Genomic DNA, 17,483 nt, shown 5'->3' on the forward strand with positions numbered 1-17,483 from the left:
TTTGCTTTCAGTTTATTGTTTGATCCTTATTTGATCACGTTCTAACTATGGAATTATCATTTGTCATGTGGTCCTGATGACAGGTGATCAAGTACTCATTATTTCGATTGTATATATTTCTTCATGATACTGATGCTTTGGCTTGAGTTTTAAAGTTTGAATAGTTAAGCTCCAAAAAATTCTGACTTTAGTCAAATGACATCATTTTACTTAGGTAGTGGCTAGTGATTTACTGTTTTAAATGGTTAAAATGCTTTTAGTCCTTTGCATTCTAGCGGCAATTCAAATGATTTATATTGGTTGCTCTCCATATTCAAATATAAGTGGGTGCTGCAAGGAAGTCTGTAAGTGCAGCATCTCTTTTTCTCAAGTTTATTTCTGTGTTCGGCTAGACATGGAGATGTGATAAGAAATGTGCAAGTCAATTCTAATCTTTGCACGAGTATTGGGTAAATGGAGCTTTAGAGATGTCACTTGTGTTTCGTATGAGCTCTGTTGGTCATTTGATTTAATGAGTTATAATTAATGCTTGATTATCTTGATTCACTTAAAGGGTGCAGAAAATTCTCATGGTTGTTTCATGATAATTATGGTGAAGTTTGCATTAGTCGTTTAAAGCTCAATAATGACCAGCCAAGCTCGTAAGCTTAGATTGGGGGCAATACATCATTTCGACGGGGTTGAATCCAAACTCAAAATAGGGCATTTAAGGGAGTTTAATGAAAAGCTTGTTTATTTACCGGTAAGATTATGGCATTATATAAAGTTTGTTATAGATATCTTGTTATTGCATTTGTTTGCGGAAAAATTCCACAAATGGTCACTTAACTATGACTCATTCGACACTTTGGTCACTGAAGTTTCAAATATATCACTTTGGTCACTCAACTATTAAACTGTCAATCACTTTAGTCACTTTGTTAATTTTTTTCATTAAAAAAAAATTATTTTCCACAATATTAATGATATTTTCATCCAACCAGTTGTGAAAAATTGAGAAATATGTATTAGAATGATTGGGAGCCGTGATTAAAGTGAGAAAAAAAATACTCTTTGGGTGACTAAAGTGATTGACAATTTAATAGTTGAGTGACCAAAGTGATATATTTGAAACTTCCGTGACCAAAGTGTCGAATGAGTTATAGTTGAGTGACCATTTGTGGAATTCTCTCTTTGTTTGCTAACACAATTTTAAGTTTTGTGCCCTCTTTCGAGGCGGCATACCATCTGTCCCTGCGACATTAAACAAGTGAGTCCCCGAGACATTAAATGGTTCGTCCCTGCGACGTTGAACAAGTGAGTCCCCGAGACATTAAATGGTTCGTCCCTGCGATGTTAAACTAGTGAATCCCTGAGACATTAAATGGTTTGCATCTCACTCATTATCTTCTCTATCGTAGTATTCTCATAGATGCATGATAAATCTTGCTTTAATTTCTTAGTTGTGACAGGGAATTGGTATTGCTATTATTTATCCTCATGGACTAACAATTAATTTCTATTTAAGTATCCCATAAATGATTGTTTTTCCTTCTTGCACTCGAAGCTCGTACAGAAAGGAAAAAGGGGGCATTGTGGGGGTGTAAAATTTTGACTTTGGGCTCCCACTCATAAAACCAAGCCCACAGATTAAAGCCCAAAAATGACTAACAACTTGCTAAAGTGAAATACAACAAAAGATGATCGGGTAGTGGAGAACGTGCAAACACTACTCCTCCCACTACAGCATGGAGTAAGGGCCAAGAAAAAGCAATCAATGACTATAAATCCTCAAGCTTGTGGAGGAATTAGGGAGGGACGGAAAAACAACGGTAACAAGTATCAATCCAATTTTCTTTTATTCTTCTCGAATTGATATTTGCTTGGGCGTCAGAGTATTTTTCTGTTTTGCAGGTCCCTTCTCCCATAATCGATTGCAAGATGGATGCGTCTAGGGCTTCTTGAAGATTGAAGGAGGGGAATTTTTGTTGGGTAATCTTCCTCCCGAATTTTTGTGCACCAACAGATTACTACAAAAATAATGTTTTATCGATTTTTATTGAGAAGTTTTAAATACACACCCCTAATTACTTAATACACACTCCATACTTAATACACCACCCATTTAATTTTTCATTCTAAGATTTTACTAAATACACAACCCAAAGTACCTAAAATATCCTTAATCTCAAAAATCATGAAATATCCTACTTTTTTACTATATTAAGGTTACTATTTAATATGATTAGTATATTCTAGTATATTAAAATTTTGTAAATGACTATATTGATTACTTGTGTTAGTTATTGAGAAATCTAAAAAGATTTATTATTGTTCCCTTTAAATAGATGCATATAAATAGGTTTTGTGTTATTTGAGCTCTCATCCACCAAACACCATGTTAATCAAGTATAAAATTATGAGTTGAACATTCAACCAAAACTATATTAGTAGTTTCTCCACAATGGTGAAACTAAAAAGTTGTCATTAGAGGGGCCAAACAAATTAACAATTACAAAGTTTTTTCACCTGTGATGTTTTATATCAGAAAATAAATTGATTAATCATAAATCTTAGAACAAAAAAGAAAATTAACTAAAAACTGGGAGTAAAGCGATATGTTTTAAAAATATTTAATGCAATTGATTTTGAAATTCTAAATATTATGGTCTCTCACCTCATTTAATTACAGTTTATTTAAGAAAAAAAATTAAATTAGATAGTTTCTAACTTTATTGTTGTATTAAATTGAGAGGCCATGTATAAAAATTTGTTGTGTTTATATACACTAGCATTTCTTCACACATGCTCTGCATGTGGAACTTATTATTATTATTATTTTTTCTTCAGAAAATAAAAAAGTAGTTATTGCAGAAAAAAGATAATGGGGAGAGAAAAGTGGGTTGTAGATACTTTTTTTTGTTTATTTTTTTAATAAAAATATATTTTGTAAATGTCTTAATTATCTTTCTGATTTAATTAATTCTCAAATAAACTTTATCTTCTAGGGTATTTTCTGTCAAAATTCTAGATCTTGGCTAACAAACCCTCTTCTCTTAATAATAGTATAGATAAATAGAATAATATAAGGAAATATAACCCAATAACTTCTTCTAATGCATAGATGTCTGTTTTGGTCATTTAACCTACATACAAAATATAATTTGAAATATAAAATAATAGGGATGTGTATTAAGTGATTAGAGGTGTGTATTTAAAATTTCTCTTTTTATTTAAAGAAAAATGTGAAAATACGGTACGAACAGAAATGTTAGATGTAGTAGTATGGTATGGTACACATGGTAAGTACACGCATGTCACTTTACACAGGGGCTCTGATACACTTACCGTATTACTACCATTTCACAGTGTTCCAAAACTCCAAACCCACGTTACCACCTCCACGTGTCACCCAGAAAAGGCCCCTGTTCTCCAACACCAACACCAACACTCTCTCTTCTCTTGATAACCACCCGCTATGGATACCCTCCTCCTCATTCCGTCATCCATGGCCAAGCGACCTTGCCCCTCCCAAAACCCTAGGCCCCCAAACCACCTCAACCTCCCTGACCGCGACCACCTCCTCGAGACCTTCCTCGACTTCTCCGACTCCCCGCCCTTCGCCATCGATCTCTCCTTCGAGCGGATCCTCGACTCCCGCGACTCCGACGCCGATCAGACCAAGCTCATCGATCGCGCTCTCCAGTTGGGATCGGTGCTCCTCGAGGCCGGTAAGCGCTCGGCGAGACGGCGAGCCTCCAAGCACAACTCCATCGCCTGGGCTCTCCCTCCCGACCTTACCATCAAGGTGAGTCTAGGTTTTACTGTTGGAAGTAAAAATTGAACTGTAATTGCGGCCGGAAACTGGTTTGATCGTGTTAGTTTTTTTTGCGCATTCCGACGATCGGTTCGATTGTTTCGCTTTGAAGTTGCATTTTGCCGTTTTCCGTTGCAAACTTGCACAATCGAGTGTTTCCGATCACTAGTTTTCATGCTAATGGAGATGATCGTATGGATCATTTCGAGGTTTCGATAGAGTTGGTTTTTGTTTTGTTTTTTTTTTTGAAGGGATGAAGTTGCGTTTTGCTTTTTATTTACTTTGGTGTTGGTTAGTTAGGGTTTTAGCGTTTCTGTTGCGATGCACAAATCGATTTTCAGTCCGTGTGAATTTCTGATCACTAATCATATGGATAATTTCCAGGTTCCGATAATTTGTTATTCATTGTGGTGATTATAAGAATTTTTAGCATCATTTGTGCATGTGGAATTGCATCATCTGAGTAATGTGGTGATATGCAGGTCTTTTCTATGCTCGATACACAAAGCCTATGCTATGCTGCAGCTACTTGTTCAATGTTTAATAAATGTGCCATGGATCCTTCTTGCTATGCCAATATTGACTTGACAACAGTTGTTCCAAAAGTTAACAATGCAGTAGTTTCCACAATGATTCACCGGGCAGGGAAAGCTCTCCAGTAAGTGTTTATTTGCACCCAAGAAGTTTTTGGAACTTGATACTCTATAATATTTTTTTGCATGTGAAAGCTGTGGTGAATATTTTTGGTTTAATTTTGGTCTTTTAGATTCCTCCTTTCACCTGTATTTACAGATTGTTTTTCAGTTTTGGAGATGCAATGCATTATTCCTCATTTGAGTAATTAATGCTACTTTGAGGATATGATACTCTCGTTTTGATCGTATCTTTGCTTTTGTATATCTGACTTATTTTGATCATGGTTATTTCAGGTCTCTTAAGCTTGGTGTAGTAGTTCCAGGCCCGACGACGTCACTTGGATCTTGTCAGCCCTTAGTTTATACTATCCGGAACTCTGTAGATGTATCTAACTTTTCATGGAATGATAAGAGATCCAGACAGGGGAAGGAGTCATCGATTCTTTCCAGATCCTGTTTGAGCCCTCTAGGTGGGGACAGTGGTGCTCCAGGGTATGCTTGAATTGTAAGACTTGGGAATTGGTTTTTGCACTTTACCTATTTCTTATACTTCCTTTTCTTACTGCAAGGGCTCTTTTGAGAAAATTGCACCTTTACAATATTGAAAGAATGGATAATGCATCACTTTGTGGTGCATTAGCGGCCTGTCCATCTCTCATTGATCTGGAAATTGTTGGCCTGTAAGTTTGTTGCTTTTCTGCAGTCCTTATGTTGGACCATATTTTTCGTTTCCACAATTCTTTATGTTCAAACAAACTAATTTTTGTTTTGTTTTTGCGCAATCTTTAGTCATGTGGAACTGAGGCAGACATTGGTGTCAGTGAGCACAAACTGTCACTTAATTGAGCGTTTGTTCTTTGAATCCTCTAAATCAGGTATTGCATATTCTGCATGAGGAACTCCATTTTATGTTCTTCAATTTATTCTTAAATGTGTACTTGTCAACTGTCAGGTAGAGATGACAGTTTGAAATCACCAGCCTGCATTGAGCTTGTGAATAATTGCCCTCATGTAACTTCATTATCCCTCAGAGGTTTTAAACTGCATGATTATAAAGTTCGTATACTTATTAAGGTATGTCTCGGACATTTCGAGAAAATAATAATCCAAAGGTTATATTTATATTGGTTAGTGTTATAGTAGATTCATAATGTTATTTTGAGAGAATAGCTATGCGAGTTCTTATGCATGTGGTACCTGTCATTGTGAGTTTAACAAATTAAAATTTTATAGTTATGATCACTTTTATAAGTTATCAAGGAGCTCTTCTTTTGTTATTTTTTCAATAACTCATTTTTATCTCTATTATTCATTATTCCTGAGCATGGTAGTGAAGGTCAGAAATAAGTTATTTCCTTTGTGAACAAATTAGTGGATTCCTCACCCATTGTTTTGATGTCTTTTAATATTCTGTTCCCTGGAAGTGGGTATTATCTGAATAATGTCTCCGGGTACTTGTGCAGGGATTTAGAAAACTAAAGTATGTTGACTTTTCAACATCTTACTCTATCACTGGGTCATTTCTGAGGTCAGTTATCGTAATGGACAAACTCTTTGTTATCTCGCTAAATCCAAGACTTAAGTGAAACTTTTATTTCTTAGGAACCTTGGAAGCAACACAGGTGGAAATCTGTTGGAAGTTGTGATTTTACGGGATTGCATGCATCTGAAAGTGGTGATGCTTCATCCTTTATTATCATGCTCTCTCTCTCTCTCTCTATATATATATATATATATATATATATATATATATATATCTTGCTGAAACTTAATTGTCATTTTGAAGGCGGAAGTTTATCGGTTGCTGAATGCAGTTCTGTCTGGGGATTTCAAGCTCCTTAGACATCTTGTAGGTGGACAGAAATTAATTATATTATTCTTGTTGAAGCTTTGCATATAAAGTTCTAGGCTTCCAGGGAATGCTTAATTGACTCTTGGCTATTGTCTCAAACAGGACATATCTAATAGGGAAGGCTTGGCATCTGAGGGTGACTGGTATTATGAAAGATGCTACAGCTTGAGGTAATGGTTTTCTCCTGAAGCTTACATTTTTTTTTGTTCTGTTTTCTTTCCTTTTGTTGGGTTAGGGTTACACAGTGAAATAGGCTCTTTTCCATCTCTTAATCCAACATTGTTACTGATGGTAGCAGTTGATTCTTCGGCTCCTGTGTAAGAGATTTAACCAGTGAAATACTTTTATGAATGTTGTGCAGTGTCAATCCCTTAAAGCAGGTTTTGGAACAAAGGCCTCATCTGTGCATACTGGCCGAGTTTCCATCCGAAGGAAGGTTTGCTTATTCTTCAACCATTTCACTTCATGTCCTCTGTTTACCATTTTCCTTTTCCATATGTGATGTGCTTATTGTTTCTGTCCGGATTCTGAATTGTCATGCAGTTTTGCCGACAGTGATCAAATGTTCGACAGTGAGCCATATAGCGATATCAGTCTGCCATCACAGATGAGCACTCATACGTCTGATGGTTCAATGTTTGTGAGTTTTTCCGAGAGTAGCTACAATAGTGATCATGGTAGTGGCAACGAGGATGCTCTGGATGCTAGTTATGTACTTTATGAGGAAAGCTCAGATGAGGTAGAGACTTATTGATGGGTAGGAGAACACATAAGATTGCAAGGATTGAAATCTCTAGGCACAATATGGATCATGTAGCTCTCCTCTCACCCTCCCACTGTCATACATAAGGTTCACGCCACTCATATATCCTTCTGCTTGATCCAACAGAATGCTCTTATGGGGAGGGAACAGCTATATGAGATGCAGCTCAACTGCAGAGGACATAATTGACCCGTGAACAGTGGCCGATTGCCATCTCATCATTTAAGCTGAACCTCAAGAGTCCCAGTTTTGTATATGAAGTCCACTGCTGTACACACTCCTATCCCTATAGTTTGATCCTTTTCAATCCCTACGCGATCCTTTTAATTATGGGAATGCTCTCTGCTCCCTTCAGAGTCTTTGTACCATATAGAAGATCCCCTAACCAATGATTTTACTACCATGTGCCTGTAACATGATATGCACCGTAAATTCTGTTGGATGAAACATTAATTGTTCTACTTCTTTCCATCACCCCATTAACAAACTGAAACTCGTGATACGGCTTTCACTTTCATGTAGAATGCATTACTAGGATTTTCTAGATCACAATTAATACGGCAAAAGGTAAAAAAGAAATTTGGAAAACAATTAAACTGCCGGGCTTTATTACCGAGGCGGTTGAGTAGTAAATTTTCTCTGAATCCCTATATATAGCCAGTTCAAACTAAAAAGAGCTTTCATTTCAAAAGTAGAGTTGGTTTGAAGCAGAGTAAGAATGGCGAGCAGTGGCAGTGGGCAACAACTGCCGCCGTACAACCCTTACCGGCACGTGAAGACCCTTCGCGGCCACGAGAGCGCCGTGTCGTGCGTCAAATTCTCCAACGACGGAACGCTCTTGGCCTCGGCGTCGTTAGACAAGACCGTGATCCTCTGGTCGTCTTCCACCCTAGCCCTCCTGCGCCGCCTGGTGGGACACTCCGAGGGCATCTCCGACCTTTCCTGGTCCTCCGACTCCCACTACATCTGCTCCGCCTCCGACGACCGCACCCTCCGCATCTGGGACGCACTCTCCCCCACCGGCGAGTGCGTCAAGACCCTCCGCGGCCACTCCGACCTCGTTTTCTGCGCCAACTTCAACCCCCAGTCCAACCTCATCGTCTCCGGCTCGTTCGACGAGACGATTCGGATTTGGGAGGTCAAGACCGGCAAGTGCCTCCACGTCATCAGGGCCCACTCGCTTCCGGTGACCTCCGTGAGCTTCAATCGCGATGGGTCGCTCATCGTCTCCGCCAGTCACGACGGGTCGTGCAAGATTTGGGACACCGCTAAAGGGACCTGCTTGAAAACCCTAATTGACGATAAGGTCCCTGCCGTTTCCTCCGCCAAGTTCTCCCCCAACGGAAAATTCATACTCATCGCCACTCTAGATAATTCCCTTGTAAGTCCCTTGATTTTCCTTCTCTTTCAAATTTTCCGTGTCAAAAGTTATCATCCTTTTTCTCTTTAGGGTTTGCTGCTTATTCAATTTTGTTGCAAATCAAATTTTGGTTTGGCAATGTAACCAAAAAAAAAAAAAAATTTTGGTTTGGCAATGCAGTTAGTTTTAGGTAGAGGGCAATGTGTAATTCACCATTGGAGGGATTTTTCAGTTTGAGGAGTTTAGCATATATTAATTTTGAGATAAAAATAGGTAATTCACCAGTTCTCTGCTTTTGAGGTGCTGAGCAAATTGTTTGCTACATGATGCTATTGAGACTCTCTAGTTAACTAATTGAATGTATTGGAACCATAAGTTTGGTGGTTAGTTGATGTGTAGTTTTGGTTTTTTGGTTGCAGAAGCTGTGCAACTACTCGACGGGGAAGTTCTTGAAGGTCTATACGGGGCATTTGAACAAAGTGTATTGCATAACATCTACATTTTCTGTGACAAATGGGAAATATATTGTTAGTGGTTCCGAGGATCACTGTGTATACTTGTGGGATCTTCAGTCGAAAACTATGATTCAGAGATTTGAAGGCCATACTGATACCGTCATCTCTGTTTCCTGTCACCCGTCGGAGAATAAGATTGCCTCCGCAGCTCTTCAAAATGATAAGACTGTCCGGATTTGGGTTCAAGATAATGCCAATTCAGCTCCTAAATGAAAACATTGTCTGGATTTGGAATCCATAACATGGGGCTTTTAGAAGCTATCTATCTCCCTATTGTAATTTCTAATGAGGATAACCAGATATATGTTAAGAGCTGTAAACATTAGCTTTGAATCCGAAGTTCCAATTTTTTCCTTCCTTGCAATGTGATTCTTGTACATGTGTCTAATTCAGGATTTGGCTTTAATTTAATTCACAATGATTTTGACATGGGCTCCCAAAAGTCCCCAAACCCAAGTAAAAACAAGCTAGAAGCCAAGCGAGCAATATAAAGCAGAAACAGATATTTGGCTTATAATGACAAAATGGGGACTCTCTCTCTCTTCCCTACTTCTCTCTATGGTCCTCTGCGAACCCATCTCTCATCTTCAAAAACCCATCTCTGCAACTCCATTTTCTTGCCACACGTCTCTGTAACTTATCCTCAACAAAGACGTTTTCGCAGCAAGAATGTTGTTTTCGGTAGCAAATCAGTTGAACCGAAGGAGTCCCAGTTCTTTGATGAAGATGGAGCTGTGGATGACATGGATGGCTACATGAACTACCTTTCTCTTGAATATGACTCCGTTTGGGACACTAAACCTTCCTGGTCAGCCTTCCCTTCACGGGTCTTCCTTATTTTTCACTAATATTTTATGTCATACTCTTTAGCTCTTTTGGGGTTTTCAACTTGTAATTGTTTCCATAGCGTTTTTTGTTTGTTTCTGTATTCTTGGTTGAAGCTATGGTTTACTTTTCTGTCTTCCACATACTATGCTTTCGTTAGGTTTTGTAGCCTCTGCATTTGAATTAAGTTTCAGGTTACCCATAAGAAGTTGTTCCTGGTCCTTCCATGGTTCTTGACTCAGTTGTTTCATTGCTTGTAATTATGTAATAACCATTCTAGTTCTTTTGCATCTACTTAGTTTCTTATTTACCATTTTGTGACTAGGTGCCAACCATGGACAATTACACTGACCGGAGTGCTAGTGATTGCGTTTAGCTGGCTGATTTTGCACTCAGTATTAGCCACAGGCGTTGTAGTCTTCCTAATTGGCTTATGGTGGTACATCTTTCTGTATTCATACCCAAAGGTGTGAGCATATTCCACTCTGATTTATCTTGTTCTTCTTTCCAATATGCTACATCAGGTCCAGTAGATCGACGGGACTTGATTTTGGAGGTCATTAGGTCTTCGAGCATTAAAAGTATTTCCCTTTCTGAGTTTTTGGCAGGCGTATGCAGATATGATTGCCGAGCGGAGGAAGAGGGTGTCCAACGGTGTTGAAGACACCTTTGGAATGGGGGAGACGCGGTGATGAACTGATGATCCTGATTAAAGCACCACCACAGTTGTCTCCTTCATAACTTTATGCTTGCGAGAATTAGGTGTTAAATCTCACGTCAATGGATGTATTGATTTTGATAGAATGAGCAATCATTTGTAAAGTATTGTCACGCTTGAACAAAACGGAATTCTAGAGCTCTTCCGAACAATTGATCTGGTACTGTTTCAAAGTGAAATTAAATCGCATGCAGTTGTTTAGCAGCAGTGCTTGGTGTTTGATCAAGCAAAATAACCAAGTTCATCTCTTGGAGAATAAGATGGCCCTTCCTAGGATACGGGAGAACCCAGATTCCTTGTGGTTTACATCTTCATCTTTGGAGTCTGGCCAAACCTTTTTTATATTTTTATATTTTATTTTTATGGGAAAAAGACAAAAAAGAAAATCACAAAGCTAAAATATTTAAAAGGAGAATATATCATTCCACAGATGGAGAAATATATCATTCTACAGAATTTCATACACTGGCTAGATCAAAAGCTAAGGAGCAGGCATTAACCGAAGCCTTTCCTCAAAGACTTGACTACTGCCCGAGTCAGTCTCCATTTGTAGCAGAGACTGCAAGTCACTACCATTAGCCAAGCTGTTGAACTCAACAGCTTTTGATGGCATAGTTGGGTAGCGTCGCTGACAAAAGGTCATCAATCTTTTCACAGACTGCAAGTATTTTCGAGTTGTCTCATCATTCATAATATGAGCCACACTGTTGGTGTAGATCTTCTCGCGAGCTGAACGTTCGTGGATACCAACCATAGTGACACCAATTGGCCATGGTGCATTCCCAATAGCCATCTTAATGTATTGGTCCATTGCAGCTAGGTAGTCTCGCTTCATGCAGCAATCAACCACCACCATCAACGCTCGGCGAATATCATCTGGAAGAACCTGCAAGTAGAAAATACAAATTGAATAATGTCTTCCTATTCATAAATTGTGCACTAGCAATCAAAACCACAATATGAAGCTGAAAAGGTAACGTATGTATAGCTGATCTGGATTTGGCTACAGTTATACTATGTACCCTGAGAAGTAGCTGAGTTTAAAGCGATCTACCAAACAAACTGTCTACAAAAGAATGAAAGCATGAAATATATGTTCAAGTCCAGATTACAAAAGTCATCTTTAACAACATCATTGTCTTGGATTATTATAAGCACTTGTTAAATTTGCTATATACAATACTCAATCCTAATATCTACATTCTGGGCTCTACTCAGGCCACATACATCCTCACCTAAACCCTTAATTGTAAGATCATTCATGTAAAAAGCTTACTACAAGTCTATAATGGTGAGCATAATATTCGAACATACATATTCCAAATTGCATTCCACTTAAACCACTAGGAACAATATAATCGAAACAAGGGATGAACAAGACCTTCTTCCTGCAAAACTTGAACAAGGGATGCAAGTAGCGAGCACATTGATTCAATGTGGCAATTTTCTTCCCAGCTCGCCTGTCAGCCGCCGTCATCTGACCCAGCTCCTGTTTCCATTCACTCAGCAGCCTCTTGAAGAACACCAAAATCTTATCTTCATCGCACAACTCATCGAAATTGGCCTTCATTAGCTTCAAGTCCCTATCCACATCAGCTCCGCTCGACCCGCCGTCGCCGTCAAGCTCATCTTCCCTAACCCCACCCTCGCCGTCCTCCACCACGCCGTCCACGACCTCGGAGTTCTTCCTCTTCCGGTCGCTCACAATCCCCGACTTCTGCCGCTTCCTCAGCTCGGCGATATCCCGGAGGAAATCGTTGGTCTGCCCCTCCGTCATGTCGGAGTCGACCTCGAACATTCCAGTCTTCAACACGTGCTTCAGCCGGTCGAGCCGGGCGTCGTCGTCCTCGCCGAAGAGAGTGATCGGCTGCTTCAGAATCCTGAGGCGGCGGATCACTTCCGGCTTGGGGATATTAATCAGGTCGATTTTCTGCTCGTCCGTTAGGGCTTTAGAAGCCGAGGGCGCGGCGGAGGTGGTGGTGGCGGCAGCGGCGGCGTTAGGGTTTGATTTGGAAGTTGAATCACCACCGGTTGCGGCGGCGGAGGAGGAGGAGGCGGCGGCGGATTGGCGCTTGGATTTTGCTTTGGCTTCTAATTCGCGCTTCTCTTCCTCCCGCTTCTTCTGGATTTGCTTCTTTTCCATCTCGGCGCGATTGAAATATCGCTTGCTGCCGGTGCCGGTGCCGGTCGCCGCCTCCGCCAGCCTCTGCCGCTTGGCCTCTATCTCTTTCTTCAGATCCTCCATCACCGTCTCTAGGGTTTCGATGGCTCTCTCGTTTTCCCAAAAACCAGTCGAATTTTATCAGATCCAGATAGGTAAATAGTTTGTGGTTCGGGTTAACGAATCCAGACCCGAGTATTTCAAGTCGGCTCCATATTCGGGTCGGATCCGGGTCCCCGTATAAATCTAGAAGCTGAATTTTTCTATTCCTTTTACCAGATTGAAATTCTTTCCAGGCTTCAAAGCTCAACGAAAAGATGACTACGATTCGGAGATTTTGCTGCAATGATCTGCTTCGTTTCACTTCGGTCAATCTCGACCACCTCACTGAAACCGTAAGAGGTTTTTTTTTTTTTTTTTTTTTTTTGTGTGTGTGAAATTTGGTGATTATGGTTATGGAGTATTGAGATTGGGTTGGATATATTTGCAGTTCAATATGTCGTTCTATATGACCTATTTGGCAAGATGGCCCGATTATTTTCATGTTGCCGAAGCCCCGGGAAATCGAATCATGGGTTACAGTGAGCACACCCCCAATCTTTGATAGTTTTTGAAAGGTTTCCTGAGATTTTAGATAGGAAATTGCTAATTGATGATACATATGCTGCTTCACATCTCTGTGTGTGTTTCTATTGTAATTGCAGTTATGGGAAAGGTTGAGGGGCAAGGTGAGTCGTGGCATGGTCATGTAACAGCGGTAACTGTTGCTCCAGAATATCGGAGGCAGCAGCTGGCCAAGAAGCTCATGAACCTCCTTGAAGACTTCAGCGATAAGATGTAAGAGGGGCATTATGTGTTGTCATTATGAATTGCGGTACTTTGTCTCTGTCCTCATTCAAGCAGATTAGACTCTTGCATTTTATTGCGGATCATTGTGTTCAGTAGGAATCTGATATAGTGTTTTGCTTTACACAACACCGACATATATTGTTTCTGATCAGGATGATCATTGCTCTCCTTCTACAAGTCTTATTTGTGACTGCATTTTCACTTGTTGGATAACTTAGTTAGGTCGGTGGCAATACAAACCCCTACTGGGTTGTAGATACTTCTAGTGATTGTCCTATCTTGTTACTAATGAGAACTTTCTTTGGCAGTGATAAGGGTTACTTTGTTGATCTTTTTGTGAGAGCATCAAACACTCCAGCCATAAAGATGTATGAGAAGGTGATATATCTTTAACTTTCAGAATTTTACTTTTTATAAGGAAAAAAAAAAAAAAAACTTGTGAGATATGCTGCCATGATTTTATTAATCCTTTTAATGAACTGAATGTCAACATTTCTTCTGTAATTTTGAGAACGATGGATATCTTCTCCATCTTCTACAGCTGTTCTTTTGTCTCTGGCATTAGGATTGTAATAACATCTTGTATACCTTCACCGGTTCTGCAATATGTTTTGACCTCTATTTGTCTGAATTGCTGATGATTCCATGTGAAAGAAACCTTTTGCTTTCCATGATTTAACTTGTTTGACAACTGTAACTTCTGGTATCATTTTAGACGTTGAGGGTTTATTTGCAATTTCTTTTCAAAACTATAAAGTTGTTCAAAGATACAAAGGTTGTGCAAGACATTTCAAATACTTCATTCAGAGGTTGTTTTCAGTTGGCCAACATTGAATGATTTAGAGTTGGGTTCCACTTATTTGCAGAATCTATCCATATTTTACTATTTAGTGGGTACAAATTGAAATTTATGTCTTCAAGATAAAAAAGAAAAGTGGCCAGTTTTAAGAACACTAAACAAAGAGTTCAGTCTTTGAAAACTGAAAATGTTGCCCCTTTTACGTGTCAAATGAAACCCTTATTCTCCAGCATTTTCAAATCTTTTGAGTTGGTTGGCGAAAAACAACCCCCCTCCTCCTCCGCCTCCCCTCCTGGCCCAACCAAAGGACATATTTGCAATATGAGTACAGTCGAATGTATATTATGCAAATTCTCTGTGCTTTTGCAAAAGGGTTTGATATGTAGCAAATTACAGTTGATTAGTATTCAGATATAAGTGCAATTTTTTTTTTGGGACAAGTTGATGCTGACTTTCCATTTCCTTTCTTTTTTCTGCCCAGCTTGGTTATATAATTTATAGACGAGTACTACGGTATTATTCAGGGGAGGAAGATGGGTTAGGTGAGTTTTCCACCCGAATTACATTGCTGAGATTTCTATATAGTTAACTGTTTTTGCACCACTTAAATGTTTTGCATTTTCCAGATATGAGGAAAGCATTATCTCGGGATGTTGAAAAGAAGTCAATCATACCCCTCAAACGACCAGTTACTCCTGATGAATTAGAGTATGACTAAAATCTGCTTTCTATGGAATTTCTGCCTAGTAAGTGTGATGATGATGCATTACTGTATCCTTGTGACTTTTGAAGATCTGTAAGCTAGGCACTGTAAACTGCTTTTAGAATCACTGAATGAAGTGTGCTTGTTATGAATCTGTCTCTTAAGCAGAAACTAGTGACATTAACCTGTAGTGAGTTAACTGGATTCATATGATCACTATATCTATTGCCCTTGTTATATCTGTGAGAGATTTGTTGCTTGATGTTGGTTCAAAGTTTCCAAAATCACTTTTGGGAACCTCACACAAGGCCTTCTTTTTATGCACTTGAACTTTGTTTGACATTCTAGTTTTTGTGCTACACTGGGAATAAGAATGAGATAAAATAAAGGTCTCCACATCCTTGAAGGATCTGAGTCCAAGTTATTTATATACTGTTGGCACTTTTGTAGTTGCTGCTTGTCTAACCATTCTCCAAATACATGATGAACTTGGAGATTGTTCAATTTTGTTGTAGTTTCTGGTGGTGCAATAATTAGATTAGAATAAAAGAAAAGCTTTTTGTTCAAAGGCCTTCCGGAGAATAAGTTTTATTGGGAAGGGGGGAAATTCAAAGATCTATATATGTGAAGTTTTTTAGTTCTTTTGTGGTCTGGAAACTGAGGTCATTGTCCTTTGTCAACATCATCAAGAGCATCAAGCTTCACCAAGGCAAGAGGATTATTTGGCAGGATCAGCAACTGTAATTTTGTTATGGATCTGAAGTTGGATGAACTGGTCAATATCTCCTACCACGACGCTGATGATTCCTCATCAGAACAAATAAGATTAAATGACTACATAAAGTAGGTCTGAACTTCATTATAGTGAAATTTAAAAAATTATCGATAGTACTTCCTGAGGTTTTAGTTTATACACCTGAGTCTCCTCATGCTTTAGAACCATCACCCACTCTTTTTAGTGTCTGGCGTACCAGGATATTGACTGCTCTTATGGAATGTCCATAGGATATAGGAAGCCTCCAAGAAGGAAGTGATGACCTTCCACTTTCAGGGTCCTCTCAGAGTAAGGGTTGTCGATGAAATTTATAAAACTGTGAAGACGGGCATTGAACCACTCTTCTTCTTATCACCTAATGAAAATTTGTTCATCTGTATATAGATTGGGGTGCTGCCGGTTTGGTGGGCTGCATGTATGCAGTTTGCACTACCAAGCAGTGGAGTGTGAAGGGGTTGCCTCAGGTGCCTTGATCTTGATCCCAAACTAAACCAAACCATCGAAATCATAGAAACAGTGATAGGGAGGTTGGCCTTGATCTCTCTTTGCCAAAATGGGTTGCCCTCCAAAACAGTCATTCCCATTTAGCTTCTTTTTTCTCTTCTGACCCTCAAAATCTTCATGTCTATATTCTCTGCTTATTCATTGTATTCTCCTTGTCTTCATGTTCCACTCTGTCCTTGAATATCTGGGATCAGAGTATCACTTACCATCTCCTATTCTCATAATATTGTAGGGTGCTTGTTTTGCACACTCTTATGATCATTTAACTTTCTCTGAAGAGAATGCAGAGAAATCATAATGCCAACCCAACCATGTATATATTGCTTTGCTTTTTCTCCCCCTTTTGCCTTGCTTTGGTTGGCACAAGCATGCGCAGTTGAAGGCAATTTCTTACTTATAGTTCCTACTGCTCATATCTACAGGCAATTTTGTTAGTTTGATATATATTTTGTTACCCCATTTTAGCTTAAAGTCTGGCTTACAAGGGTCCTGGCCGGTTTGAATCCTGGGTAACCTTCATTTCCGTCTCGTAGTATATGTTTGTTCTTCATGTGCTAGTTAGGTTTGCATGTGAGAGAGGGTGTTAATACATGCACTTCTATACATTTTCACTTTTGGGACAAGTGGTTGTCCAACAATACCAAGTGGGATTTTTTGAATTTCCACTTAAGGCTGAAGATCAATCCACAAACTGCTTCATCATGTCCTTGTATGCAACACTGTCTGCCATTGTTAATCTGCTTGCCCTTAGGAAGAAACCATTACACAAACACGTTAAAGAGGCCAGCTTTCTAACAAAACAAGTCAATGTGGGTTTGCCATCTGTATATGTCTGCTAACTAAATTTGTTTAAACCATTGTACATGTAGTCTGATTGTCATTCAAGGTGGAGTAAGATTGTGTTAGGTCGTTTAGGAATATCTGTCTCTAGTTTCTACAATTCTGTGCTATGTTTGATGCATATCCTCATTCATAATGATTAGTGCTTCTTCTGCATTTTGCAAACACTTAACTAGCAGTATGCTGTCTTATGAGTTTTTCATTTGGTTTGCCACAGGGGTAAGATTGTCAGAAAAGGAGGGTTCTCATTTGATATGTCAATCATCACCTTCTGTGTTTTGTGTGTCTGTTTTGTTAGCTTATGGCCTTTGCATTATTTATATTCAGGTTATGTATATAATGCGAGTCTATAAGTCCTCCAGAACATTATTTGAGGATATTTAAGGCG

At 39.1% G+C, this 17,483-nt stretch overlaps 5 protein-coding genes across 6 annotated transcripts; 4 read left to right on the forward strand and 1 right to left on the reverse strand.

Annotated features, from left to right (window-relative positions):
* The first annotated feature begins 3,423 nt into the window (after positions 1-3,423).
* On the forward strand, positions 3,424-7,507 carry LOC133736900 (F-box protein SKIP17-like). The gene is made up of 13 exons (XM_062164506.1): positions 3,424-3,787; positions 4,279-4,454; positions 4,726-4,923; positions 5,001-5,111; positions 5,221-5,306; positions 5,384-5,505; positions 5,895-5,959; positions 6,034-6,106; positions 6,218-6,280; positions 6,386-6,453; positions 6,645-6,719; positions 6,827-7,022; positions 7,173-7,507. Exons 1-13 carry the CDS (start codon positions 3,458-3,460, stop codon positions 7,233-7,235), a joined length of 1,626 nt encoding a protein of 541 aa, XP_062020490.1. The 5' UTR covers positions 3,424-3,457; the 3' UTR covers positions 7,236-7,507.
* Positions 7,508-7,625: 118 nt separating this feature from the next.
* Positions 7,626-9,285, forward strand: LOC133736902 (COMPASS-like H3K4 histone methylase component WDR5B). The gene is made up of 2 exons (XM_062164509.1): positions 7,626-8,427; positions 8,826-9,285. Exons 1-2 carry the CDS (start codon positions 7,765-7,767, stop codon positions 9,132-9,134), a joined length of 972 nt encoding a protein of 323 aa, XP_062020493.1. The 5' UTR covers positions 7,626-7,764; the 3' UTR covers positions 9,135-9,285.
* A 90-nt stretch (positions 9,286-9,375) lies between these two features.
* Positions 9,376-10,671, forward strand: LOC133736904 (uncharacterized). The gene is made up of 3 exons (XM_062164512.1): positions 9,376-9,729; positions 10,072-10,213; positions 10,355-10,671. The coding sequence occupies exons 1-3, from the start codon at positions 9,446-9,448 to the stop codon at positions 10,436-10,438; spliced, it is 510 nt and encodes a 169-aa protein (XP_062020496.1). The 5' UTR covers positions 9,376-9,445; the 3' UTR covers positions 10,439-10,671.
* A 193-nt stretch (positions 10,672-10,864) lies between these two features.
* Positions 10,865-12,765, reverse strand: LOC133736901 (uncharacterized). Its single transcript, XM_062164507.1, has 2 exons — positions 11,846-12,765; positions 10,865-11,350 (listed from the first exon to the last, which is right to left on the reverse strand). The coding sequence occupies exons 1-2, from the start codon at positions 12,707-12,709 to the stop codon at positions 10,946-10,948; spliced, it is 1,269 nt and encodes a 422-aa protein (XP_062020491.1). The 5' UTR covers positions 12,710-12,765; the 3' UTR covers positions 10,865-10,945.
* Positions 12,766-12,861: 96 nt separating this feature from the next.
* Positions 12,862-17,454, forward strand: LOC133736903 (N-terminal acetyltransferase B complex catalytic subunit NAA20). 2 transcript variants are annotated; one of them, XM_062164511.1, is made up of 7 exons: positions 12,862-13,020; positions 13,116-13,206; positions 13,330-13,462; positions 13,783-13,852; positions 14,755-14,815; positions 14,900-15,019; positions 17,313-17,454. In XM_062164511.1, exons 1-6 carry the CDS (start codon positions 12,943-12,945, stop codon positions 14,989-14,991), a joined length of 525 nt encoding a protein of 174 aa, XP_062020495.1. In that variant the 5' UTR covers positions 12,862-12,942; the 3' UTR covers positions 14,992-15,019; positions 17,313-17,454. The 2 variants fall into 2 exon arrangements, with proteins under 2 accessions (XP_062020495.1, XP_062020494.1); XM_062164510.1 differs by lacking the exon at positions 17,313-17,454 and having other exon boundaries at positions 14,900-15,238.
* Positions 17,455-17,483: the final 29 nt, after the last annotated feature.

Source organism: Rosa rugosa, chromosome 3 (genome assembly GCF_958449725.1).
Source record: "Rosa rugosa chromosome 3, drRosRugo1.1, whole genome shotgun sequence".
In the NCBI taxonomy this organism is placed as follows: domain Eukaryota; kingdom Viridiplantae; phylum Streptophyta; class Magnoliopsida; order Rosales; family Rosaceae; genus Rosa; species Rosa rugosa.

Coding starts and splice junctions, on each gene's coding strand:
- LOC133736903 (XM_062164511.1), top strand. CDS start 12,943: ATGACTACGATTCGGAGATTTTGCTGCAATGATCTGCTTCGTTTCACT. Junction 13,207..13,329: donor AAATCGAATCATGGGTTACA/GTGAGCACACCC, acceptor TTGTAATTGCAG/TTATGGGAAAGGTTGAGGGG. Junction 13,463..13,782: donor GAAGACTTCAGCGATAAGAT/GTAAGAGGGGCA, acceptor TTTCTTTGGCAG/TGATAAGGGTTACTTTGTTG.
- LOC133736902 (XM_062164509.1), top strand. CDS start 7,765: ATGGCGAGCAGTGGCAGTGGGCAACAACTGCCGCCGTACAACCCTTAC. Junction 8,428..8,825: donor CCACTCTAGATAATTCCCTT/GTAAGTCCCTTG, acceptor TTTTGGTTGCAG/AAGCTGTGCAACTACTCGAC.
- LOC133736904 (XM_062164512.1), top strand. CDS start 9,446: ATGGGGACTCTCTCTCTCTTCCCTACTTCTCTCTATGGTCCTCTGCGA. Junction 9,730..10,071: donor TGGGACACTAAACCTTCCTG/GTCAGCCTTCCC, acceptor TTTTGTGACTAG/GTGCCAACCATGGACAATTA. Junction 10,214..10,354: donor TTCTGTATTCATACCCAAAG/GTGTGAGCATAT, acceptor AGTTTTTGGCAG/GCGTATGCAGATATGATTGC.
- LOC133736901 (XM_062164507.1), bottom strand. CDS start 12,709: ATGGAGGATCTGAAGAAAGAGATAGAGGCCAAGCGGCAGAGGCTGGCG. Junction 11,351..11,845: donor TCAAGTTTTGCAGGAAGAAG/GTCTTGTTCATC, acceptor TTCTACTTGCAG/GTTCTTCCAGATGATATTCG.
- LOC133736900 (XM_062164506.1), top strand. CDS start 3,458: ATGGATACCCTCCTCCTCATTCCGTCATCCATGGCCAAGCGACCTTGC. Junction 6,107..6,217: donor ATTGCATGCATCTGAAAGTG/GTGATGCTTCAT, acceptor GTCATTTTGAAG/GCGGAAGTTTATCGGTTGCT. Junction 6,454..6,644: donor GAAAGATGCTACAGCTTGAG/GTAATGGTTTTC, acceptor AATGTTGTGCAG/TGTCAATCCCTTAAAGCAGG.